The 20,749-nt window shown below is 61.6% G+C and overlaps 1 protein-coding gene across 2 annotated transcripts; it reads right to left on the minus strand.

The window, feature by feature from the left end:
* Window positions 1-2,227: 2,227 nt before the first annotated feature.
* On the minus strand, window positions 2,228-9,838 carry TMEM18 (transmembrane protein 18). Of its 2 annotated transcripts, none has more exons than XM_055327530.1 (5): window positions 9,737-9,838; window positions 8,006-8,126; window positions 6,573-6,627; window positions 4,150-4,243; window positions 2,228-4,065 (listed from the first exon to the last, which is right to left on the minus strand). In XM_055327530.1, exons 1-5 carry the CDS (start codon window positions 9,791-9,793, stop codon window positions 3,976-3,978), a joined length of 417 nt encoding a protein of 138 aa, XP_055183505.1. In that variant the 5' UTR covers window positions 9,794-9,838; the 3' UTR covers window positions 2,228-3,975. The 2 variants fall into 2 exon arrangements, with proteins under 2 accessions (XP_055183505.1, XP_055183506.1); XM_055327531.1 differs by lacking the exon at window positions 2,228-4,065 and adding an exon at window positions 4,684-4,715.
* Window positions 9,839-20,749: the final 10,911 nt, after the last annotated feature.

Consider the following 20,749-nt stretch of genomic DNA (forward strand, 5'->3'; position numbering starts at 1 on the left):
CACGTCGATAACCAACGTGCAAACGTCTGCCTCTGAAGCCACACATCAGTGTGTCGCTCGCGTCAGGAAAACACGTAGAGAAACTCTGAATCTCCAGGACCAGGAGGCCCTTGAGCAAATGGAGTTTACGTGGTTTGGCTACTACGTCGCCACTGAAAATGGTGCCACATGTTGAAACGTGACTGTGCTCCAAGGGCTCAAGAAAAGCTTTATAAGGAACGGACCGGGCAGCCGGGGGGGCTCAGCGGCTTGGTGCCGCCTTCAGCCCAGGACGTGACCCCGAGGTCCCAGGATCGAGTCCCACATCGGGTTCCCTGCATGGAGCCTGCTTCTCCCTCTGCCTGGGTCTCTGCCTCTGTCTCTCACAAATAAATAAAATCTTAAAAAAAAAAAAAAGACATGGACTTTCAGGAAAGATGGGGCAGCAAATGGACATGGGACGATTTCCTTCTGCGGCAAATACACCAGCGATTATATACAAGCCAAGCGGACACGGCTGGCAGGAGCCCCCACAGCCCACTTTCGGGACCACGTGCAAACCACTGGTGGTGGCGGGCAGGCGGACACATGCCCAGGAGGACACGCTCGGGCCCCAGGGGCGGACAAAGTCCACGCAGACCACGGCCAGACCCAAACATGGGGACAGGGAGAGGAAACAGTAAAACAGACGTACCAGGGTCAGCCTGCTGCCCGCAGGTGGACACAGCAAGTCCCTCCCTATGTCTGCAAATGACCCGCCCCCAGGCTCACCATGGAACCAGAGCCCCGACAGCCATCACCAGGCCCTTATGAACCAGGTCTGGAGGCTGAGGACACGGGAAGGAAGATCAGCACAAACGGGAGCACGACCCTGGACAAGAAGGCACCACCCCGGGCAGTGTCACCAGTCAGGGCTCACGGGTCCTCGGGGCTCACAGGTCCTCGTGCACATGGGATCGCGCTAGCTCGAGCCCCGAGGATGCACCAGGCAGGGAGACGACGAGGAGGCCCGATGCAGGGGGCTGCGCCCAGGTCTCTGTGGCGATGCTGAAGCACAAGGCAGGCAGAGGCAGCGCAGGGAGGGCGCAGGTCCTCGGGGCCCCGCTGGCTCGCAGCTTGGCTGGTCCGCGGCGGTCGGGAGCTGCTCCCCGGCACCCGGTCCCCACAGCGTGCACCTGAGCCACCAGCCCGGACCTGGCAGTGGAGCCCCGAGCTTCCCAAGGACGCCGCGGAGAGCAGAGCAGGCACCTCCCCAGGGTGGAGCGTGGCCCACCAGAGAGCCAGCGGGAGGCAGCCCGACGCGTCACGAGGGAATCCGAGCATCGGGGCCTCCGGGCCTCATGGCCATCAGGCCCCAGCTGTGCCACCGGAGGACGCAGGGAAGGGCTCCTGCATCCCACCCGAGCACCCCACGGCTCACCCCCCAGCCCTCTCCCCTGCAGCCCACCCCGCGCCCACAGCCCTACAGCCCATCACCCTGAGGCCCACGGCGCAGCCCACCCCCCAGCCCTCCCCTCGGCCCTCCCCGCAGCCGTCCCCTCGTCCCCCTCGGCCCTCCCTGTGGCCCACCACCCTCTCCATCCCCCCCCCCCCCGCAGCCCTCCCTGCAGCCTGGGTGAGCAGCCTGTTGAGCATCCAGCTCAGGTCATGGTCTCAGGATCGTGAGATCAAGCCCCACATCAGGCGGGGAACCTGCTTGGGATTCTAATAAATAAATCTTTAAAAAGGCCATTTGAAAAAAAAATAAATAAGTAAATAAAAAATAAAATAAAATAAAAATAAAAGGCCATTTGTCCTTCCTGTTTTGGTGATTAGATTAGTAAGGCTTCTCATCCTCTCGATCCAGAGTGATGCAGGATGCAGTGAAAACGTGTTCTCTGAAACGGGGTAAAAGAAGGGTGCTTGGAACAGGAGGTCCTTTCCCCAACGGGTCACCTGGGTCACCACGGCTCCCTGTTTAAGTGTCACCTGCACTGAAATTCCTTATTCCTAATCCCTACTCAATAAATATTCCAAGTTAAAACTTTTTGACTGTGACTTTTTGGGACAGGTGAGCCCGTGTGGCACGTCCTTGCCGCGGTCACCGTCCGCCCACGCGGGTGCCGTGCTGCTCGTGCTCCACGTGGACCGTCTGACTTTCTGGGTTTGTGGTGCTCGGTGCCAGGGGCTGGATGCGGAGCCACGTCCTGGGAGCCCCTGCTTCCTGCACAGAAAGGTCAAAGCAAACATTTCAGGAGGAAACGCCATATGTTATTAAATATATATTTTATTTCACAACAATCAAGAAACCGAAGGTGTCAGATTTGGAATACGCAAAACACATTCTTGTCACAAATCTCCTCTTCTCGTCTTTGTTCGTGAACGTGTCCTTGAACGCCTGCTTCAAGCGAGAGCGAGGGGGACCCGTCACGGCACACAGGCCTCAACCCGGCGGTGCCCGGCCAGCCGGTGTGTGGGACCTTCCCAGGCCGGAAGACCCGTGCTAACGCCGCAATTCAAGCCACCAAGTAGGCACGTACTAGACGGTCAAAAAAAGAGTTTTTCCGTGTGAAGACGAAGTACAAGTGTCCCCTCAACATCCCACGCGCAGCGGAGGCCGCAGAGGCCGCGCTCACGGAGCTGCCGCGCAGGGGAGCTCACACCCGGACGCGGGCCGCTGAGCGTGTCCTGGCCCGCCCTCTGCCCGCCCGCCGGGCCGCGGGAGCCCAGGGCCCGTGGGCACCGTCCACGCCCCACAGACTGGAAACCTGGCCCAACGCAGGACGCTGCTTCCGCGTCATTTTTACGTTCGATACAAAGATAAGACGTCAGGCAGGAACCAGCACGGGTCAGGGTAAAGCGCGCGCAGGATCCACCTGGAAGGTCCCCTGGGCTCGGGGGAGCGCGGTCAGAACTCCGGAGCGGTTCCTCGGCTCAAACCCGGCGGTCCCCGGACACATCACCTGCAGCTCGAGACCGAACTGCAACGTCTTCCAGAGCGCTGCCTGCAGGTGCTTCACACCGTTGGTTTATTCGAAATCTGAAGAATAGGTTTCACTTAGGAGGAAAAATCTTTGACATTTAGACGGTTGTTCACAAACGGCTGTCGCCAAACCCCCGGAGCGCGGCAGCTGCCGTTCGGGACAGTGTGGAGCCTGGAAGCAGACGCCGCGGAGTGGCAGCAGATCCACGTGGAAGGGACGTAACCTGGCTACTGGGTAGAAGGATCTACCTGTTGAACAGCCGAGCCGTTGCTGGCACTTGCACGCGTCGCTGCGCATCCTCACTCGCTCCAGGGGCCACCCACGCGCTCTCCGGGGAACCCTGACCTCGAGGCCTTCCTACCGTAGCTCCTGCAACTGCTGCGAGGGCCCAAGGGAGCCGTGACCTTCCCGTCCCAGGGAGGGCAGCGGGACGCTCACGGAAGCCTCACCTCCTGGGCCTGGGTCCCGTGCTCAGAAGCGCACGCGTCCTCAGGACCCGACTCCCGGCATCTCGAGTAGGGTCCTCTGGCCCAGGCTTCCCTGTCGCGGCTCGGCGCAGGTTCTGGGCCACGTCACCCCAGGGCGGGGGCTGCCCGGCACCCCCTGGGCTCCAGCCCCCAGGACGGCCCAGAATGTCACCGACTTTGCCACATGCCGCGTGCAGGCCACACGGGTGACGGTGCCTACGCACGACAGCGCGGCCCGTCTCACCTGTTGAAGGTTTTACACTGCAGACGCTTCATAGTCACTCCGCTCACACAGAGGACACGAACGACGAGGGACTCCGGAAGCGCTCCGCTGACACCACGGGTTCATACACTTGGAAAGTCCCAACAGACCCAGGTTCGAGAGACACCCACATGGACGTCAGCGTTTATTTTCAGGATGATTTCCGCGTGTGCTGGGTGAGGCGGCGCCACGATGAGGGGCGGGGGTGGGCCCGACGAGGCGGCCCCAGGACGCACACGCAGGCCCTCCAAGGACAACGCCGAGGAGAGAGGCCCCTAGGAACACCCACACCCGCGTCCCAGCGTCACTCTTCTTTCCTTTTCCTTTCTCTTCTCTTCTCCTGCAGGGTTTTCAGGTCAGTCATCACGTTCAAAGTCTTGCGGACCCACAGAATCTGAAAACAATCATTTTGAGACGTCTTTAGAAGCAGCAAACACACAGAACGGAGCTAGAGGCCGGAAGGCTGTAAAACACGTACCACGATGATCATGGCGTTGAGCAGCAGCGGTGCTGAGAACACGATAGAGATGAACATTCCCCGCGAATCAAAATACTGGTATTTTGAAAATAACCTGTTTCAGGAAAGAATGAAAAATTACTTGGCATGAGAACGGGTGTCGGTAGGACACCCTGCGACGTGCAGCTCCTCGAGCGCTCCTGCCTGCCTCCAAACGACCCGCCCACGGCTCCCCCTGGCTCTGCGCTGCTGCCCTACGACCCCCTCGGGACACGGGCTGGCAGCCCTGTGGGGAACAGGGCAGGACGCCGGGGGCGCTGGGAGCACCGCAACCAACCCAAGGGTGCTGGGCAAGGGACACACTTGCACGCCCTGGGTAATGGTGAACTGACCCCCGGAACGCGCTACTCCCGTCACAGCCCTGCGGGCTCCTGCGGGCCACCAGGCAGGACCAGGCCGAGCCAGGCACAGGGCGGGCACCCCGCCTGCGGAACACTCCCCCACACGCCGTTTTCACACCCGGGGAGGCTCAGGGCACCGGGGAATTCAACCCACCACAGGCAGGGCCGGCTGCACCCAGGGTCCCCCTGTGGCCACATGGTAACATGCAGAACCGTCACTCAGAAGGGACAGTGGCAGAGGGGCCAGGCGTCAGGGAAGGGCCGGATCATGACGGTCAGGGCGCACATGTCGGGATCCACCGGAGAGAAAGGAAGCAGGGAGGGTGTGGACTCGGGTGAGGACTCAGGCGTGGACCGCACAAAGGCCCCTGCACTCCGTGAGTGCGTGAAAGGGGCCGCCCGGGCTCAGGACGTGGCTCACGGTGGCCCGCACGTGGAGAGACTGTTGTGACCACGCTGAGCTGCTCGCCACTGGCAGAGCACGAGGAGGGCACCGCTCGGGAGGTGGCTGCTGTCGCGGGTGCGAGGGCAAACCCCGGCGGGATGGAGAAAGCCTCGCTCGCGCTGTGTCAAAGGCCACTAACCTCCCGAGGAACCTCAGGGTGGCGAGTGAGGTCCACGGTCCAAGCCGTCAAAGCTGCCACGAGCACGGAGACGGGGCATAGTGCCATGGGGACAGCCCTGCCTGGGGTGACTCCGGATGTGCACCACCATCCTAGCGGCTGGCCCGGCGGTGGCGCACAGGGAAGGCTGGTGCCCCCGCTCAGGGAGAGAACTGCGGAGGGCTGGGGGGCGGGTGGGGTCCTGAGAAGGGCTGAGATTGGCAGGTGGGGTCCTGGAAAACCATGAGCCGGTGGTTTCAGGACGGAAAGAGGTGGGGGTCAGCGGCCACCGACGGACCACGCGCCCCACACAGGCCAGGTTGTCATGGACGGAGCGTTTCTGCTGCCAGGTGGGCGCGGGCCCAAGGGAGAGCGAAGGATCCTCGGGGGGACACCAGGGGCCCCACCGACCACGAGGTGGTGCCTTGCCGACGCGTGGGCTGAGGACAGGGGTTTAGGGGGGACTGTCGGGCTGCGGGGCGGGAGGTGCTGGGCCACAGGCAGCCCCGAAAGTGCAGGGCAGGGTGGTGGGTGGCAGGGGAGGAAGTGTTCGTCCATCTGGCTTCTACGGGTCCCCAGGACCCGCTGGGGCAGGAGGTGGGCAGGGGGTGGACAGAGCAGGTGCTCTCCATGCGGTTGGGACCCGCACAGCATCGCGCGCAGCGTGCCGCAACCTCCTGGACCGGCCAGACGTCTAGGCGTCACCTGCTTCCCGTTCAGTCCAGAACTAGTCTTTCTTTTTTCTTTACATTTAAGAGCGTTAAACGTTTCAGGGCTTAGAAACGCCAAAACCCTTTCCAGGTCACAGGCCACATAAAAGCCACTGTGGCCCAGATACGGCCTGTGGACCTCGGTTTGAAAACCGCGTGTAGATGCAGTGGGAGGGTCACGGGTGAAGCCCTCCCCGTGGGCACAGCATGTCCTGCGCGGGCGCAGCCGTAGGCACAGGCCTGACTCTCCACAGGATGCAGTGAGAGCTGAACACGGGGGCGAAGGACAAGCAGAGGGCGGGGATGCTGGCACCCGCAGTGACCTGCTGCAGGTCCCGAGCTGCCCCCACCTCTCAGGAGGGCGGCCGGGGGTTTCCGAGGCCTCGAGAGGACGTGGGGTCTCGCAGGCACCCCCGCCGCCCTGCCCACATGCACACCCAGCTCTCTCCAAGGTCCTGCCTTTATTCTGCAGCTAGAGCCACTGTACAGAGGCCCCAGGAACCCTGTCCCACAGCCACGAACTGCGTGAGCCGATCTGCAAACCCCGGAACAGCTGACAAGCCGGCCCTCGAACCTATGCCTGTCCGTGCAGAGGCCCTTGGCGGGGCTCCGGCGGCCTGGCTTCTCGTGCTTCTCTGACCCCTGTGCTCTGCACGCTGTGCCCCATAGCACATGCCTTCCACAGCGCGGTCAGTCCCTCACCACAGTCATGACGGGGGGGAGGGGCCTACCTCCAGTTCATCGCCGCTACTTCGTTGATATATTCAGCACAATAAACTAAAATCACTAAAAAAGAGAGAAACTACACGTCAGGATTGGGGTGACTGAAGCTGACTTAACAGAAGCACACGTTCTTTCTGTGATGATATATTTAACGTAAATATAAAAGCAGGAATTCGATGAGAAACATAACTTCTATTTTACAGAAAGCATGAGGTCAAAATTGTAAGATTTTAAAATTATGGACCCCAACCATTTAACAGAAGAAAACCGAGAAAGGTCAAGACCCGTTAAAGCCTCAGTGGTCTGAGTCCAAAGCTGCGGAGCAGGTGCAGAGGGCGGCATCCAGGTCCTGTGCCCGAACACCCAGCGCTCACGCATGTGCAACTCCGCCTACGCCCCTACCTGACCCGTCAGGGCTCCCTCGTCGGAGACGCTGGAGGCAGGATGCCCAGAGCTCCAAGCAACCTGTTCCCCCTGTTCCCGCCCGCACGGCCCCCCGGGGCCACGCTCCTGGGCTCCTGAGCCCTGCCCAGCGGGACGGCGGCCACGGCACAACCCGTGATGCTCCCGAGCCTCCCCGGCAGGGCCCTCCCGAGCCCGGCAGGCGGCCCCACAGCCTGCTGCTAACACACCGGCACAGGGCAACCTGCTTTCAACGCCGAAGCTTTCATTCCTCGGTAAGTTACAACGTGTGAGCCTTGCTGCCCTTGACCCAAATCACAGATCACACCGGGTTTGCGATCTCCACTCCTGCCTCCATGAACGGACCCAACGGGGCCCATGAGGAAAGCCCAAGAGCCAGGTGAGGGGAGGCAGGCAGGACTCAGAAGGCGTGGGGCGGGGGAAGGCACCATCTCTGCCAGGCGCTGCGCCCCCAACGCCGCCCTGAGTCTCCGCCGTGCCACCCAGGCGCTGAGGGACCCGGGGGTTAGGGAACCTCTCTGCTTCATCTGCAAAAGTGTAGCAAGAGACGCTGCACCAAGTAAAGTTAATTTTGTGCTGGTTTGAGGGTGGAATTACCAGAGTATGTGCACGTGGAGAACAGCGTCTATTTACTACTGTGAGTGTGCAAAGCACCCCCTCCTCTGCCTGGACAGTAACAGACCCACAGAGTCCTGAAGTTTGCAGGCTGTTGCTAGCCCGTCAGCTGCTCCAATCAGGCCATCGCGCTGCTCGAGGGGCCTGCCTCCGGGCCGTGCACGGATCATGCTCACGGCGCACCTCAGCTACCTCTAGCAATGTGGACAGGGCGCCCCACGGTCCCTGGGGTGCTCTTCCTTCACTGCACTCATCGCAGTTGACGGCAACGCAGGGAGACTGGAAACGACTTCATCTGTGCTGGCAGGGGAGGTGCACACCTGCCGACAGCCCTCAGGTGTCCCACCCGCACCTGGCCACATCACACAGCCATCGGCGTCGCACAGCTGTTTGTCGTACTCACCTAAGCACAGGAAATGCCCGACCTGCAGCTTGTACCTCTGGGACGAGAGACACGTGAGCAGCAGGCACAGCACGTGGAAGACAACCAGCCCCAGGAGCCACGGCTCCGTCCAGTCCGTCTGCTGTAAGACACACGTCATCTCATCGTCAGCTCAGGTAGGGGCCGGGCTCCGGGTCTGTGGGTCAGGGAGGGCAGTGGTCCCTCGCTACTGGGCGTTCCCTGGGCTAAGGGGTCCAGAGCCCTCCCCACAGGCCTTGTAGACACGGGGGCTGGAGAAGGGAAGGGCAGGACGCAGCAGGAACCCTCTGCCCTGGCTTTAAAGAGGAACACCACCGGTGGGATGTCTGTGCCCGAGGACCTGCCCCGTCAGCGTAGGGAACAGAACGGTGTTTCTAAGGTTTCTAAGGATCATCCCGTGACTTGAGGAGGACGTTAAGTGACTTGGTCAGGAGACCCACTTGGTGACTCCAAGGCTTACCCAGAACTACCTTGAATTCGTTACACAAGTACTTAAGGCCTTGGGAAATCCGAGGCATCCCAGTCTGCCAGTTTTTCTTTTCTCCAAACTTTCTGTGAGCCTTCCAAATGGCACCAAGATGCCGGGTCTCCTCAACTCTGTGGGGCATGTCCACACCCCCAGATGCCCACCTGACCTCCACGTGCTGATTCACCCTCTAGATGCCCAAATCCCCACCCCCGTGTCCAGATCCCCCTGGTGGCCAGATCCCCCCAGGTGCTCAGATCCCCCCCAGGTACTAGATCCCCCCAGGTGCTCAGATTTCCCCCCCAGGTGCCCAGCTCTCCCCCCAGGTGCTCAGATTTCCCCCCCAGGTGCCCAGCTCTCCCCCCAGGTGCCCAGCTCTCCCCCCAGGTGCCCAGATCCCCTCCCAGGTGCCCAGCTCTCCCCCCAGGTGCCCAGCTCTCCCCCCAGGTGCCCAGATCCCCCCCAGGTGCCCAGCTCTCCCCCCAGGTGCCCAGATCCCCCCCAGGTGCAGTCTCCCAGGACCCACCCCCCAGGAGCCTCCCAGATCCCCCCCCCAGGTGTTCAGATCCCCCCACAGGAGCTCAGTCCCCCCCAGGTGCCCCCCCCCGTCTCAGACGTCCTGATGCAGACTCACACCCAAGGCCTGCCCTTCCCAGGCCGGCCCTGCCTCCGCGTCCCGCAGAGCCCTGGGGACTCTCGGAGGGCCCCCGCCGCTCCCGCGCGCCTCCGCAGGGCCAACTGGCCACGGCTCCCTGCCCCACCAGGTGCGGAGGGCACCCGCGGGACGGGCGGAGGACGGGGCGTGCAGGACCCCGCCAGGGCCGCTCCGGAGCTCACGCCGCCCGGCCCAGCAACTCCACCGCGGGGCTGTCCACACCGCCTCCAGCACCGCGGGAGCCCCGCCCATCGCGCGCAAGCCCCGCCCACCGCGCGCAAGCCCCGCCCACCGCGCGCAGACCCCGCCCCGAAGCCCCGCCCACCGCGCGCAAACCCCGCCCCGAAACCCCGCCCGCCGTGCGCAGACCCCGCCCCGAAAGCCCCGCCCACCGTGCGTAGACCCCGCCCCGAAGCCCCGCCCCCTGGGCGCCCCGCCCAGCGCCCGCAAACCCCCGCCCACCAAGCCCCGCCCACCTAGCCCCGCCCCTACGCGCCGTCCGGTGCGGTTGGCGCCCACGGCGGAAGCGGGCAAACCCGGAGTGGCCCCAAGTGCCACCGCCCGAGGCGCCGTCAGGGAGGCGGCGAGTTACCGTGAGCACGGCAGGAATGCTGACGGGGAAGGAGCTGACGGAGAAGGCGGACGGCATCGTTCCGGAAAGGCCCACCCTCACCACCTCCGCCTCGCTGTCCCCGCCCAGACCGCTCGCGCGGGGAACGCCTCCGGCGTCGCCTCTCGCGGGATTTCCACCCGTCGCGAAACTTGCGCGGATCCGGCCATCTCGCGATATCCGCTTGTGGGGACCAGATTCACGTCTCGCGGTATTCCACGGCTTTAGAAGGCGTCTGGGGCTGGAACCGGAAGTAGGTCGCGGATGGGCTCCCTCCCGGCGGGACGAGGGGAGCCGGTCGGTGTCCACAGTTCCCCCGTCCTGACCCGGGGCGGGTGCGCGTCCTGCCTGCACCCCGGGGGCACGGAGGGCCCAGGGACCGTGACCGCGCCCGGGGGACCGAGGGGGCAGTGACGTCACCCCCGGGGGACCGAGGGGGACAGTGACCTCATCCCCGGGGGGACCGAGGGGGCAGTGACGTCACCCCGGGGCGAGGGGACGACCTCATCCCCGGGGGGACCGAGGGGGCAGTGACGTCACCCCGGGACCGGGGAAGAGTACCCGGAGGGGGACAGTGATCTCATCCCCGGGGGGACCGAGGGGGCAGTGATGTCTCCCCCGGAGGGACCGAGGGGATAATGATGTCACCCCCGGGGGACCAAGGGGACAGTGACCATCCCGGGACGGGGGGACTCACCCGGGGGACGAGGGGCGTGACATCCCGGGGGACCGAGGGCAGTGACGTCACCCCAGGGACCGAGGGATACTGACGTCACCCCGGGGGGACCGAGGGGGACAGTGACCTCATCCCCGGGGGAACCGAGGGGGCAGTGACACTCCCCGGGGACCGAGGGGACGTCACCCCCGGGGGACCGAGGGGGACAGTGACCTCATCCCCGGGGGGACCGAGGGGGCAGTGAAGTCACCCCGGGGGACCGAGGGGGACAGTGACCTCATCCCCTGGGGACCGAGGGGGCAGTGACGTCTCCCCCAGGGGACCGAGGGGGCAGTGACGTCTCCCCCGGTGGGACCGAGGGGATAATGATGTCACCCCGGGGGGACCGAGGGGACAGTGACCTCATCCCCGAGGGACCGAGGGGACAGTGACCTCATCCCGGGGGACCGAGGGGCAGTGACGTCAACCCAGGGACCGGGGATACTGACGTCATCCCCGGGGGACCGAGGGGGACAGTGACCTCATCCCCGGGGGAACCGAGGGGGCAGTGACATCTCCCAGGGGACCGAGGGGATAATGACGTCACCCCGGGGGACCGAGGGGACAGTGACCTCATCCCTGGGGACCGAGGGGCAGTGACGTCTCCCCAGGGGACCGAGGGGCAGTGACGTCTCCCCGTGGGACGGGGGATAATGATGTCACCCTGGGGGGACGAGGGGACAGTGACCTCATCCCCGGGGGGACCGAGGGGGACAGTGACCTCATCCCCGGGGGGACCGAGGGGGCAGTGACCTCATCCCCGGGGGGACCGAGGGGGCAGTGACGTCACCCCGGGGGACCGAGGGGGCAGTGACGTCTCCCCCGGGGGACCGAGGAGATAATGAGTCACCCCGGGGGATCGAGGGGACAGTGACGTCTCCCCGGGGGGACCGAGGGGATAATGATGTCACCCCTGGGGGGACCAATGGGGACAGTGACCTCATCCCCGGGGGGACCGAGGGGGCAGTGATGTCTCCCCGGGGGACCGAGGGGATAATGATGTCACCCCGGGGGGACCAAGGGGGACAGTGACCTCATCCCCGGGGGACCGAGGGGGCAGTGACGTCAACCCCAGGGGACCGAGGGGCAGTGACGTCACCCCCCAGAGATCAAGGGGGACAGTGACCTCACCCCGGGTGACCGAGGAGGACAGTGACAGTGACCTCACTCCAGGGGTGACCGAGGGGGACAGTGACTGTGTCCGTGCCCCCGGAGGTTATTAGGTAACTCCACACTCCTGGACCCAGAGGGATCGGGGGAGACAGTGTCCCGGCTCCTAGGGCCACACAGGGCCTGGGAGGGACCCCCTTTTTGTGGCACATGCCCTGTGGGTGGGTGCACGTCATCACCTGGGTGTTAGGTACCTGTGGTCGCCGTACACCTGGGCCGTCCGAGTGCTGCCCAGGATGCACAGGTGCGGTGCGGAGGGTCCTGCTCCAGGGGGCTTCAGGGGAGAGCAGGCTGGGGGGACAGCAGGGGGCCAAGGGAGGGGGAAGGGCAGGGGGGCAGGATCCGGGGAAGTGCAGCGTGGGGGGGCGGGCTGGGGGGCCGGCAGGGAGGGCAGGGGGGAGGGCTCCCAGGATGCCGCCCTGGCCTAGGGGTGTGGGCTCGGGCGCCTGGTCCAGGGCGTGGGAGCCGGGCCCTCGGGTCGCGAGTCAGGGCCCAGGGTTCCAGGAGCAGGTGAGGGCCGGTGAGCGTGGCCACCTGTAGACTCACCGGCCGGGGTCCCCCCGGGGCACAGCCCACCCTCTGGGTGCAGGTGGAGTCTCGGCAGGACCGGGCAGAGGAGGGCCCCCGGGGCGGAGGGACGGTGTCGCGGCAGGTGGGGTTCCTGAACTGCAGGGTCAAACCCGAACTCAACCCCAGGGTCCGTGCCCTGGGTGGACCAGCCTGTGGGGCTGCCCCAGGAGTGGGGTCCCGGCCCCCTCTGCCGCCCCCCACCCCCGCCCCGCGGGGACCTCCAGAAACCCCATGGTGGCCCAGCCCACCTGCTGCGCACCTCCTGCCTCCTTCCGGGGGCCTCCCCTGCTCCCCCCGCCACCCCGCGCCGTCCCTTCCCTTCAGTGTGCACGTGTCCCCCGCGTCCTAACTGAAGCCCGGGCTCCCGTGTGTCCAGCGTCCCCTGCACCGGGGCCCCCCGGAGGTGGGACGTGTCAGCCTGTTGGGCCGGGCCGCTCCCCGTCCAGGCCTGTGTCCCCAGGCGGTCGGCGGTCCGGGAGCCGGTGTGGACGGGTCCAGTCGCGGTCTCACCGGGCGGCAGCAGGTGGCAGCACGCGCCCCGGGACGCGCCTGGGACTGTGGGCAACATACATTTAGCAAGGCTGTCAGCCGGCTTATGCCTCCCACAGGATCCCGGGAAGACGCCGCGGGGCTATGAAGGGAAGGGAAGTCCTGCAGTCACGTCTTTATCATTTAAGTGCCACATGATGCCATGTTGGAAATCTGGAATTACAGTCCTAAAGCCACAAGTTCTCAGTCGTTACTGAGCTAAGTATTGGAAAAATATGTCCCCGGGGCCTGATGTTTAGGCCACATGACTGCACACACGCAGGTTTGGGGCCACATCGCTCTGGCCTGTCTTCTTCCAAAGCATTGTCTTCATCGGAATGAGGTCTGTGCTCCCCCTGCACCTGCGGGGGGGGGGGTCTGTGCTCCCCCTGCACCTGCGGGGGGGGGGTCTGTGCTCCCCCTGCACCTGCGGGGGGGGGTCTGGCTCCTGCACCTGTGGGGGGGTGTCTGTGCTCCCCTGCACCTGCGGGGGGGGGTCTGTGCTCCTCCTGCACCTGCGGGGGGGGGTGTCTGTGTGCCTCGGGGCACCCGGAGGGTGAAGGTGAGCCCCCGACCCCACTCAGCCCTGGGGCCCTCAGGCTGTGCCTGTGAGGCTCGTCCTGGCTGAAGCTCCTTCCCGCTGAGTTTTCTCAGGTGCGTGTGAGGAGTCCCGGCTACTCACCCGGCCCCAGGCTCCACAGAGGGCAGCGACACTCTAACTCCGTGGGCAGGACCAGGAAAGTCTCCCTCTGGTGGCTTTTAGCTGCCTTTTCCACAAGGCCGGCCGGTGGCATTCCCGCGGGCGACCAGTCTGACTTCCCAGCGGCTCTCACCCCCTCGCGCCCTGGCTGAGTCCACTGATGTCTCCATCCGCCTCTTGTTATTCGAGTTTCCTCCCTTTCCCCCCCGAGGCCAGGAGCGCGGCCCACCCAGGGGGTTCCCACAGCAGGTGCTGCAGTGTAGACAGTGCCGGAAAGCTCTGGATTGTTCTGAATGCGAGCTGTGAGCCTGTGTTCTTCACCTTCATCCGGATCAAAACTGACTTGGCTCCGTCAGTGCTGTTTCTCCCTCAGCGGTGCTTCCCCCTGAAGAGTGGCCCACAGTCTCATTGTGCCCTTTGTTTAGAGGTCGGCTGGTGTAGGGGCGCCCGGGGGGCTCAGCGGTTGAGCGTCTGCCTCCGGCCCAGGGCGCGACCCCGGGTCCCGGGATCGAGTCCTGCATCGGGCTCCCGGCGTGGAGCCTGCTTCTCCCTCTGCCTGGGTCTCTGCCTCTCTCTCTCTCTCTCTCTCATGAATAAATAAATAAATAATCTTTTTTTTTTTAAAGGTTGGATGGTTTATTATTTACACGCATAAAGAATGTGAAAACAGAAACCGGGATGAGGCACGGCCAGGATCAGTGCGTCCCCACAAGCTGTCTGCCCCACAGTCCCCAGGGCTCCCGCTGGCTGTAGCCGCGGACAATGCTGTGGATCTTCCCTGTGATGAGCAAGGGGCCCGTCTCGCCCGCCAGCCCCACCGTCACAGGGACACTCATTGGCATCTGGGGAGTCCGCGCGCCCGACACGTGGGCTCACTTGTTCCTGGTCCCATACAGTGTGGGGATCTGCTTCTGGGTAGTCAGTGGTTGGGGCCAGAGGGGCGGCTCTCAGCGTCCTCCGCACCCTCCTCCTCCACACCACCAGGGCTGTCACCACCAAAGTTGTCCTCCTCGTCTGACGGGACTCCCGCACCGCAGTGACCCGGCCCCAAAAGGAACCTGGGTTGCATCCAGGGGGAGGTGCCAACACCACCCACGGGGCTGCTTCACATCACCGGCTCTCCCTGCGTGAAACATGCTAAGGAAAGAAAAATCGTTGACATCGTTTTCGGGATAAAGAAATGAAGCACATCTGCTGGAAAGACTGAGGAGTTTACAGAAGACCGCGAAGTCTAGAAGAAATTTCCATCTGACGTAGTTCATCTTTACTCTTCTCAGACACTGTTGAAGTCCTAGGTGGATTAACATCAATACTTGAGATCAGTTATTCTGAAGAGGAGTGCCCGAAACTGTATGCGAGGCGAAATGAAGGTGAGGATGAATTTTAACATACTCTGTTTTGCTTAATCACGTACAGCGCTTTCATCTCCGGCAGATGCAACACCCCAAGTATACAGCAAACGTGCACGTCGTGTCCACCGATTTCCCTTTCAAGCGTCCCATTTCTCCAGCGGACTAAGAGATTCTCCTCTCAGGAGGAAGTCTAGCTCTGCGTTTCCCTCATGGCAGGACATGGGGAACTGGCAGGAGAAGCTCTGGCTTACCCTGATGCACTGGTGTGCACGTGCTCAGTGCCTCTCCCTGGCTCTTCTACGTGAGCATGAGAAGATCGTTGCTTGGTCAGGGTGATGGGTGGAGCCTCCTGAGGAGCTTTCAGGCCGATGGAACGTGGGAAGAGGTCACCGAGCAAATACTTCCCCTCGCTGCTCCTCACTGCACCTCGCGGGCATTGGTGGTCGGTGGCGGTGCTCCGCCTGAGGACGCACCAAAATAGTTTTTGAAAACACTGCTTTGGTCACTTCAAGGAACCCACCAACTAGACATGGCCCTTGAGGATAAAACCCTTATTTTTCATATTGAATCTTAGTGTGTTCTATCGTTTAGGAGTTTGTGGCCTTGCCAGGATGCTTATTCCTAACTGAGGATGGACTCAAGGGTACACTGGTGAGAAGTGTTTCCCCCAGAAAATATAACAATGTGACGGTTACTGGACTTTTTTCTTTTTTTAAAAAAAAAAAAAAGTTATTTATTCAATTGAGAGACAGAGCAAGGGAGGGAGTGGGAGAGGGAGAGAGAATCCCAAGCAGATTCCACGCCGAGCACAAAGCCCAGCGCAGGGCTGGATCTCTCGACCCCAGGATCACCACCTGAGCTGAAACCAAGGGTTGGATGCTTAAGCGACTACGCCACTCAGGAGCCCCCCAGTTGTCAGATTTTTATCCAAAAAACCTCCGCTTTTCTCATTGAGTAAAGTTATAAACGTTTGCTTGAAAAATAAACATACCGATTGGCCGGGTCATAAATTAGATTATATTTCCCAGCCTGCCTATTCATTAAAATGGCCCCAGATAAAAAGAATCTCTCACTGTGAAGTGGAATGGAGGGAGCAATCACACCGGTTACTCCCCAAGGCTGCAGGTCACCAGCTGGTACTTTCCGGTGGCAATGCAGAGATGCAAGGGGAGGGGACAGGGCGGCCTGTCACACCCACAGGTGGGGCGACAGCGGGAGAAACTCCTCAGGTGGTTGGGTGTCAACTGATAGCCAACTGGGAGAGGGAGGTAACATCACCGGTATCGACCCGTGTAGAGTGAATATGTGACGTTACCGGTGGCACCTGAAACCCAAGGAGAGGAAGTTGCGAGTTAGGGACACAGGACGGAAGCAGAGGCAGAGATGAACAGTGTCTCCAGGAGCAGGAGACAGCAAGGCCTCTGTGCCAGAGCACGAATTAGCACGAAGTTTCACGGGAGGACATTTAAGAGGCACTAGAACGACTTTATTGTGCTTCGTGCCATTTACCCGGAGATTTCACATAAACAGGAATTTCCCCAAAAGGATAAGCATAAATTCCAAAACTTCTTAACAACGGCTAATACTCGATCAGCTGTTTATCCAGAGAAAATATGGAAACAAAATATTGGAAGTCGCCTAAAGATCTAAGAATTATTAAAATAAGTCGTGGCATATGCATGAGATGAAATGCTCCGAGGGAATTCCATATTATGACGTAGAGAAATACAAAAATGTAATGAAGCGTAAGTGTTGTGCTCCCCTTGCCCTGTAGATCTCCGCTTTATATCTCCGTTTTATGGCGACACAATAAAGGCACGTTTCCTTTTTGGTTTTACTATTCACTCTATATCGAAGCTTGATTCACATAAAGTGATGACCACAGATCCCGAGTGTAGAGTTTAATTACTTGTTTCTTGTAAACAGCACCCGAGAAGCCACCGTGCGCTCCTTCACGGGCAGGCACCTGGGGGCCACCAGTGGGACCAGCTCACGAGGGAGGGGTGTGTGTGCATGTATGTGTGCATGCATGTGCGCGCGTGCGTGTGTTTTGTGCATGCGTGTGCACATGCATGTGTCTGTGTGCACGTGCCTGGGTGTGTGTTCGTGTCCTTCGTAGATAACGACCACTTTTCCGCAGAGGCTGCACCAGTTTAAACGCCCCCGGCAGCGCGTGGCAGCTCCAGCTCCGCGTTCTCCTCACACGTGCCATCCGCGGTCACCCGGCCCCCCTGCCGCGACGGACCCGACAACACTGTGCTTGTCCCGTGCGATTCCCAGATGACGAACAGCAGTCAAAGCCATTCCTCTATTTATGGGACGCGCAGGCATCGCTGCACACGCACACCTTGCACACATGCACGCGCACACCCACCCCGCGGTCTCGGTTCCTGTTACCCCCCCCCCCACGCTGAGGCTGGGCGCTGTGCGTGGGGCACGGGCTGCTCCCCGCGGCTCCGGTTTCCGTGTATTTCCCGCCAGACGGGCCGCCTCCTCTGTCGCTCGGTGGGCCTGCTCTGACACGACATCCCTGGCAAGTGGCTTTCCGCGCTTCAGCCGGGAAAGCTCCTCGCGCAAACAGGGACTCGGAGGCTACATCTGCGCTCCCGGCCGGGTGTCGGCAAGCGGAGCCTCCGGGCGGGGACCGTCCGGGCAGCGCCCCGGTGGCAGGTGTGCGGGCAGAGTGGGTGCCGGTGGCGCCGCGGCCCAGGCCCGGAGGGCGCGGTGGGGGCCCGAGCCACGGAGGCCCCGGGGTCCTGACCGCGTCCACAGCCGCAGGAGGCACTGCTTGGGGCGGGCACCCACCACTGCCCCAGGACGCCAGGCTCAGTTGCGGCGGTGACGGTGGCCAGCCCAGGCCCGGGGACTGCGGCGCCGCCTCCTGCTCGGTCTAGGCCCGCGCTTTTCTGTTCCCGTTTCACTTGCTTTGGTTCGAGACCTTCTCTCGGAGGGACTGGGTCTGCGTGTCCACTGCCCCTCACCCTGAGCCCGTCCTGCGTCCTCCCAGAGCCCCCAGGGGGCCCATGAAGCTGGAGCGGATGGACGTGCGCCTTTATCAAGTGAGCACGAGGACGGAAGATGTCCTAGGCCCCCTCCCCCCCACCCCTGTCCCCAAGGGGGGGTGACGGCCTGGAGGGCACTGAGAGCTTCGGCTTAGGTCTCGGAGTTGGGAAAACGGCCCCTGCAAACACGGAGGACAGACGCCCAGACCGACTGCGGAATCTTGCCAGAATAAAGACGTGAGAGCACGACAAGGCTGACCTCACGGGTCCTAACAGACACCATGGCCTGGGCACGGCTGTGACCATCACGTGCTGTCCATAATGCAAATAAATGCGACCAGGTATGGTTCTCAAGAATCAGGCCCAGATAGAACAAGTGGTAGGCCGTGGGGTCAGGCCAGCATCTTCCAACTTCAGTTTTATGCTTTTTATTGTGAACTATCATTTTTAGAATGTGTCAAGGACATGGGTGTCGGGTTCATGCGTTCACCTGGCTGGCCGCCTTATCAATTATGTTCCTTTGCATAAGAAACCTTATCATCCCGAACCTCAGTTTCTCCATTTAGAAAATGGGGATGAAAATGCATGTATCTCCTGAGGTGCCAGGAAGAGTAGATGGCATCAGGTGCTCAGCGTGGGGCACCCGGTGGCTCAGCGGTCGAGCGTCTGCCTGGGGCTCAGGGTGTGACCCCGGGGTCCTGGGATTGAGTCCCACGTCGGGCTCCCTGCAGGGAGCCTGCTTCTCCCTCTGCCTGGGTCTCTGCCCCTCTGTCTCTCTCTGTCATGAATAAATAAAATCTTTCAAATATAAAAAAGTGCTCAGCGTGATTTGCTCACAGTACAACTGGAGATTAAACATTGACTCTCCTTCTTATGAATGAAAATGCTGTTCGTCGATTTTAAGGAACACAAAAGTCCTTATTTTGTGCTTTAGAGCCGGTCACAGGTCGGCATTGTCCCGTCCTCGCTGGAGGCCTCGGGACGGAGGGCAGGGAAGCCAGGGTTCAGGCCCGCCCAGGCCCGCCCAGCGGTCACGTCAGACCCTGGCCTTGCTCCACCCCGGCTCTGCGATGCCACAAACCCCCCCGACAGTCTGTATCTGCTCGTCACCATCTTATCTTAGTGGCGAAGATGTGGCTGGGTCTTTACCACATTTGTTTCAAAATGTGAAAGAAAACATCTAAATTTGTTTAAGCACAGGACGTGTTGTGCTTTGGCAGGCTTGCTCCTCTCAAGGCATTCCTGTTCCTCTGAAAACTGAAAATAGATGATGATCCTGCTAGGGGTATTTTTAAACAAACTCTTCCCTGAAATATCTCTGGGTTTCCCTCTCTCTCTCTCTCTCTCTCTCTCTCTCTCACACACACACACACACACACACACACACGCAGGCTTGGGTTCCCACACTGGCTGAGCAACCAAGGGGCCTTGTTGACCTCTGGTGACTCAGCGTCTCTGCCTCAGTTTCCCCTGCAGCGTGCACGGAGGTCGTGGTCGTGTTTGACGACAGATGTTGAGAAAATGATTTTACGAAGTGGAGGTAACATCCCCCGAAGCTGCCATGTCTTAGCATTTCGCACGTGACGGGCCGTCCGCATGACCTCGGTCACCCAGCAGCAGACCCCTGGTGGCTCCAGGGTGGACCAGGTCCCGTCTCCGCAGATGCCCCTCTGGGTGCGCCCGGTGACCGTCTGCACAGCCACTCGCCCTCCCCGTGCGTCTCAGCCCGCGGGTCTTCGGGGCGGGTTGGCGCCCGGGCAGGGTGTCCCCCGTCAGCCGCAGGCCAGAGGCAGAAGTTCAAAGGGAGAAGCCAAGGTAAATGAGACATTTCTTCTTTGCACAGAAATTCAAGCATCCTCCCAATTTCATGCACTATGGGTTTTTTTTTTTTTTGAAATTTCTACTTAAAAATTTCTGAGGACTCATGAATCGAACTAAAACTCACAGTGAAAACTGAAGACTGCTGACATTTGCAGACATGCTGACCTCGCGGCCTGCGGCGTAAAGGAAGGGCAGCCGGGGACGTGGGCCAGCTGTGGCCCGAGCTGCTCTGGTCCGAATCTGAGATGAAGCACAGGTTTCTGTCAACAAACACCTGGCAGGTTTGCAGGGGGATGAGCTAACGGGCAAAACCGTCCTAAGTGAGGGAGTGAGGAGGGTCAATGTGAGGTTTATTGTGTCCACAAGAAGGGACGTAATCGGGTTTTCAGACGCGGGTTGTCCTGCGAACACGCCAGTGGGCGCAGACCTGGGCGTCGTGGCCCACGCACACCCGCGGGAGTCCGCCGTCGTCTTGGGGGACCCCGGCGGCCCCTTCCGACCTGCGACTCCACAACGTGGGACTAACACAGTCGGCAGGAAACCGCGCGCGAGCGAGGGCAACCTCACCTTTCTCTGTTGCCTCTGCAGATGCCCCGTCCCTCTCGTGCAGGAGAGACAAAGCGCGGGTGCCCCGGTCAGTGGTGCGTGGACGTGGCCGTTTGGAGGACGTGAACAAGGGCCTTTGCTGCCCGCGGCAGGTGGAATACCCGCTGGCTGCGCAAGCCCACTCTTCCTAAAAATTAAACTAAGTTGTCAAACGTGTAGGAGCACCTGCTCCGTGCGTGCACCGCTCCACCGCGTCCCCGGTCGTGTTCCACTTCAAATGCATCTCGGACAATTGGGGACGGCGGTGGGCTCAGGGCTCTCAGGCAGGACCTTCTGGGCCTTTGCACCCAGAGGGGGGGCGAGCGCCTGCCAGGCTTCCCCTCAGACAGAGGCCACGCACGCCCCATGTTCCCGTGAGCCCCAAGCCCTCCGCTGACACCCCTCTGCTGCCCAGTGATGCGGGCAGTACGGAGGCGCAGTCGAATCTGCATGTAAAGATTCATATTATTCAGTATTTATTATTCCAACGGCATAAAAGAGCAGAACCAGAGATCCCATGCGTGGGGAGGCCTTGGCTGGTGCCGCTGGCTC

The sequence above is a fragment of the Nyctereutes procyonoides genome, unplaced genomic scaffold (genome assembly GCF_905146905.1).
Source record: "Nyctereutes procyonoides isolate TBG_1078 unplaced genomic scaffold, NYPRO_anot_genome, whole genome shotgun sequence".
Classification (NCBI taxonomy): Eukaryota; Metazoa; Chordata; class Mammalia; order Carnivora; family Canidae; genus Nyctereutes; species Nyctereutes procyonoides.